Source organism: Montipora foliosa, chromosome 4 (assembly GCF_036669935.1).
Source record: "Montipora foliosa isolate CH-2021 chromosome 4, ASM3666993v2, whole genome shotgun sequence".
Lineage (NCBI taxonomy): Eukaryota > Metazoa > Cnidaria > Anthozoa > Scleractinia > Acroporidae > Montipora > Montipora foliosa.
In genome coordinates, this window is record NC_090872.1 from 11,900,690 (window position 1) to 11,905,689 (window position 5,000).

Below are 5,000 nucleotides of genomic sequence, written 5' to 3' on the forward strand. Positions count from 1 at the left end.
AATGCAAAACCAAAGCAATTTGCTTATAACACCTTCGACATTCAATTGAAAACAGCTCTATTTAAGTTCCTTATTATTATTAGGACCAGCGACTATACACCTTTGGCCTCGTTAGAGGTTATATATTCTTTTGAATTTTACGTTTGAAAGTGAGGCCAAAAGGGCCAATTTGCAAGGAAACAAAAAATAATACTAAAATGGTGGCCATTTTGAAAAAAGGTGTATTGTGCTGATGGTACTACGAAAACAACGGGCACCTTGACGGCGACAACTGGCTGGCGTCAGCTCTTACTGGGTTGAAATGGTAAATTGACCACCGTACAGAAATTTGAATGCCCACGTTTCGAGCGTTAGCCCTTCAAAACAAAGGCTTCGACGAAGGGCTATCGCTCGGCCCCTTTGTCCTAAAAGCTTTTTTGAAATCTGCTATGACCTTGCCCCGTTTCAAAGTTTCTTCTTAAACAAAGACCGACCCTACTGGCAGAGGTTTTTTGACGCTTTTCTTTTGATTGTCTTTTTACGGCGGCTATTTCTCATGCTTTCCTTTTGTCACTAAACAACTACAATTATCTAAAGGGAAGGGTTACGTTTGTACAAACGTTGGCCGTGTAGCACTTAGCTAGGTTTGTACCCCATATGAACCATGTGAGCGTTAGCCCTTCTTATGGAAATGGGCCCACACAAGGACAGAGAAAAACTCTGACCGGGGTGGGAATTGAACTTTAACATCTTCAGTTCACACGGCCTGCTCCCGTCTGACCTTGTAGCTCAGTCGGTAGAGCAGCGGTGATCGAACCCGAAGGTCGTGGGTTCAATTCCCACCCTGGTCAGAGTTTTTCTCTGTCCTTGAGTGGGCCCATTTCCATTAGCAGGGCTAACGCTCACATGGCTAACGCTCACATGGCTCATATGGGGTACAAACCTAGCACTTCACATTACACTCTAATCAGTTAAGTCTGTTCCAATTATCTAAAGTCCGACCGTGATTGACGTGGAGCAGGTGACGCAGTGGCGAAAGCACTCGCCTCCCACCAATGTGGCCCGGGTTCGATTCCTCTCAGATCCAAAGTTTAGCTTATATTGACTATTCATCAAAATGCAAACATAAATTTAAGACAAACGAAACTGAACTCACTGCTTTTTGCAATCTGCTCTACACTTCTCACATTCCACGACAAGATTTTGATTTTCCAGCTGGAGTTTTAGGAGTTGCTCCCTAAGACATTTCTCATTGGTCTGAACAGCTGCCATTTCTTGACTCTTGGTATGTAAATCTTCTTTCAGCAGAAGGACTTCGTGTTCGTAAGTTTCACCCAGCTGTTTCTTCAGTATCTTTATTTCCTCTTCGTGCCTTTGTTTCTCTTGTGTCAGAGCTTCTTCCTTCACGCGCACCTCTGCTAACTGGCGTTGTAGATCCTTGCCTTGCTTAACAAGCTACACAGAAAGAAAAGGCATTTATCAGGAATGTCGCCACACATGTATTCGGAACAATTAAAAGAGAGGCTTGGAGCTCCCACAAAAACATTTTGTAAATGCATAGTTTAATTTATTGTGGAATATTGGCCAAATTTTCATAATAGAGTAAACATAAAATCTCCTAAAAGGAGGCATTGTTTTGGACACAGAATCACTTCAAAAGTTTCTTGGCTGAGTCATGAGAAAATGATAGTCTTTACTTAACAAGAAGAAAATTGGGAACAAAGATCACCCAATTCTTATGCTCTCTGAGCACCTAAAGGGGTAAGGATCCCCCTGGTACCTTGATTCTTAAAGCAGAAAAAGACAATAATTTTAATGTATAAATAATGAATGAATAAATACATAATTAAATAAAATTAAAATGTAATGTTTTACAACCAGAAAGAATCCACTTCCCAAGATAAAAAAAATATCAGGTCCAAATCTTAAGTCTCATACATATAGAACAAAAAAAATTGCTAAACGAAATCTTACTGGAAGTACTTAAAAGAGGCGCCCATTCAAATATGTACTCAAGACAGCAAAATTACGGCAAAGGGAAGGTAAACCAGACCACGTAAAACGGAGTCGTGTAGGCCTGTCAACCCCATTTTACACACTTGAATATTATATTAATTTTTGTTAATTGTGTTTACATTGGCTAACAACAATTTTTGTTTTCATTGATTAAGGTCCCCCCCCCTTAAAAGTGTTTTTATTTTCCAAACACCCCCCTTTTTACCTCTTTTTTTTTTTTTGGAGACCCCCCCCCCCCCCCCATTAAAAAAAAAAACAAAAAACAGAAAAAAAACAAGTTTTGTGAACGCTCCCTAAAGGGGCAAAGGCTTAAAATCACCTACCCTGCTAAAACACAAGCCACCAGTTCCCCAATTCACCTTTATCACACGGCGGCCATTTTGGAGTCCGTGGGGAATAAAGGCTTTGTCTTTGCATTGTCTTTGCCCGTCCAGCCTCACATTGAATGAGAGGTTCGACGGGCAAAATCTTTAGTTTGGACATTGAGTGATATGGGCCAATGGCAAATGAAAAATATGATTTTAAAAATATCATTTTCCACACCAAAAAGTGAACAAATTTAATTTTAAGCATAATTGCATTACCTACAATATTAAACATTTAAAGGACTGGTCCCGAGGCACAGCCGAGGGAAACAAAATGAACTATTTCCTGACGGACCAGTCATTAAGTGACTTGTTATATAGCACAAAAAGAAAAACTTGCAACGGCAACAGCAACGGCAGTTGTCGGTCAACATTCGCAGGTAACTGTGCACTGTTATCCTCTGACGTCAAAGATTTTGCACTGTTGCCCTCTAAGAGACTTTTGGCAGGAAACAGTTTTATTGTTAGATATCATGTGACCAATGAGAGTGCGTGCTGCTGGGGGAAAAAACTCAGCTATATAACAATTTTGTTTATTTAACCCTTTAACTCCCAGAGGGCATTTATAGATTTACTCTGTCTAATGCCAGATGATTTTACCAGTCAATGTGAGGCCCCTTGGGCCTTACAGGGTTGAGTGGATGTAGAGGTTGTTAACTCATTGACTTGTGAACTGCCCCCACCCTCACCCCCATGGTGTGTTAGACAGAGTAAAATCTATTATGTCTCACTCTAAGAAGTCAATGGGTTAAGCATCCCAAGAAAACTACACAATGGGACACAGGGTGTCTCAAAAAAGTTTTAACAACTTAACAACTGCTGTTTGTTGCAGAACAGGAGGCCTGACAGCTGCGACAGGGACTATGTTTGAGTGGGTTTTTCAACAAACATGCTAATACCCATTTATTGTAGACTGCTAGCAGTTCCTTTCTAGACAGTCGGGAGAGCTTGCGACCAGTTTTCCGCTTTCGCTCGGCTATTTCGTGCGCATTAGCGACTATCTAGAAAGGGACTGCTGGCAGTCTACATTTATTGAAGTCTTGGGGACTAAACTGATGAGGGTTTACTTCCACGAGATTAGACCAAAAGGAAAATTACACTTCTGGTAGCCGCTATGTGGGCCAAGAATGGTGTTGGGGCAAAGTACCACAGCCAGATGTAATTAGCTGGGATTTGATTGTGCTGAGAGAGGAAAACCAGAATACGAGGAGAAAACCCTCCCATCGGGGATGAAAAAAGAATTCAGGGGCATTGGAAAGGCTAGAATAACAGACATAACACATATTAAATGATAACAGCAAGTACTGGTCTGGTTGGATATTGCTGTAGTGCAAGAACCAGCGAAAGTAGAGTGGATAGGCACAAATACAACAACAAAAATTAATGAACTTGTTGTATGCTCTATCACCTTGTCCTCTGAGGTTGGTGTGTGCATTTCTTCAGCCTTTGCTTTGTAGGTATCTCTTTCTTGCATGAGATTATCCAGCTGTTTTTGAAACTCTAATTTCTCTGTTTCCATCTGTTGCCTTAGTTTGCCAACTTCATCCTTGAGTTTTGCTTGAGAAGCGAGATGTTGTTTGACAGCTTCTTGGGCCATCTTCTCTTTATCCTTATAGTTTTGAAGCAGTTGCTCCATTTGTTCAATCTCCTCATTCTCAGCACTTTCCTGAATAGAAATAATTTTATGAAATGATAAGTTCTACATGTAAGTTTCACACATGATGCAAAGAGATTTTACTTTTTCTATTATTATTCATTGTACCTGCGACTCAAAATTTCAAGAAGTCAACAAAATGTTGGTTAAAGCAGGTTTGAGAGAGTCACCCAGTGGGTAAACTTTTTCAAAACCTTATACACCTTATTTCAAAATCATGGCACCATTTTAGTATTCTTTTGTTTGATTGCAAAATTGGCTGCCTCGGCCTCGTTCGAGGTTAAATATTCTTTTGAATTTTATGTTTGAAAGCGAGGCCAACAGGGCCAATTTGCAAGGAAACAAAAGAACACTAAATTGGCAGCCATTTTGGAATAAGGTGTGTGGACGTGGTTATGCATGTTACACAGTCTCCATACGTTACTTAACATTTGGCAAGACCATTCATCTTCTAATTCCAGGAAAAGTGCTAATAACTAAAAAGAAATGTAAACTGTGTCTCAATCTGCTTCAGACACTATTTGAAGAAAATGGAAGCAAGAAGGTAGGTGTAAAACACAGGTCACATTCCACAGGTCAAGCTACACGTTTCCCTTAGACCTGAAACAACATTTTTGTAGAGTGATTAGAGCTAGAAGACACTTTTGGTGTTGTTTATTTGTCTGTAGCACAGTGACATGTACTGGTACCCTGAGCTGTGGAATGTGACCTGTGTTTTGAGACGTGCTGGGGGCAAAATCTACCTACAGTTATGGGAAATTTCTGGTTCTCTTTCAGGGAAAATTTGCCAACATTTTGGAAAATGACTGAAATACAGGCAAAAGTCACTTTTCCTGGTGCCATTGATTAATAACATTTAGTAACAAAACATTTGCTACTTTAGTTTAAGCTAATAAGAGTTAACTCACCCTTCGCTGTGCTTCTTCCTTCTCCTGAAGCAGTGCATTTTCCCTCGCTAGAATCTCTGCTTCTCTCTTCTCAAACAT

The 5,000-nt window shown here is 40.2% G+C and overlaps 1 protein-coding gene across 2 annotated transcripts in view; it reads right to left on the minus strand.

Annotated features, from left to right (window-relative positions):
• Positions 1–5,000, minus strand: part of LOC137999854 (uncharacterized) — a 36,152-nt gene that overhangs the window by 21,544 nt on the left and 9,608 nt on the right. Inside the window, exons 5-7 of one of the 2 annotated variants that reach the window (XM_068845800.1) lie at positions 4,923–5,000; positions 3,769–4,026; positions 1,136–1,434 (exon numbers count right to left, since the gene is read on the minus strand). The exon at positions 4,923–5,000 is cut by the window's right edge and continues 81 nt beyond it. In XM_068845800.1, coding sequence (XP_068701901.1) covers positions 1,136–1,434; positions 3,769–4,026; positions 4,923–5,000 — 635 coding nt within the window. The remainder of the gene's footprint in view (positions 1–1,135; positions 1,435–3,768; positions 4,027–4,922) is intronic. The other variant, XM_068845801.1, reaches the window with a different exon arrangement.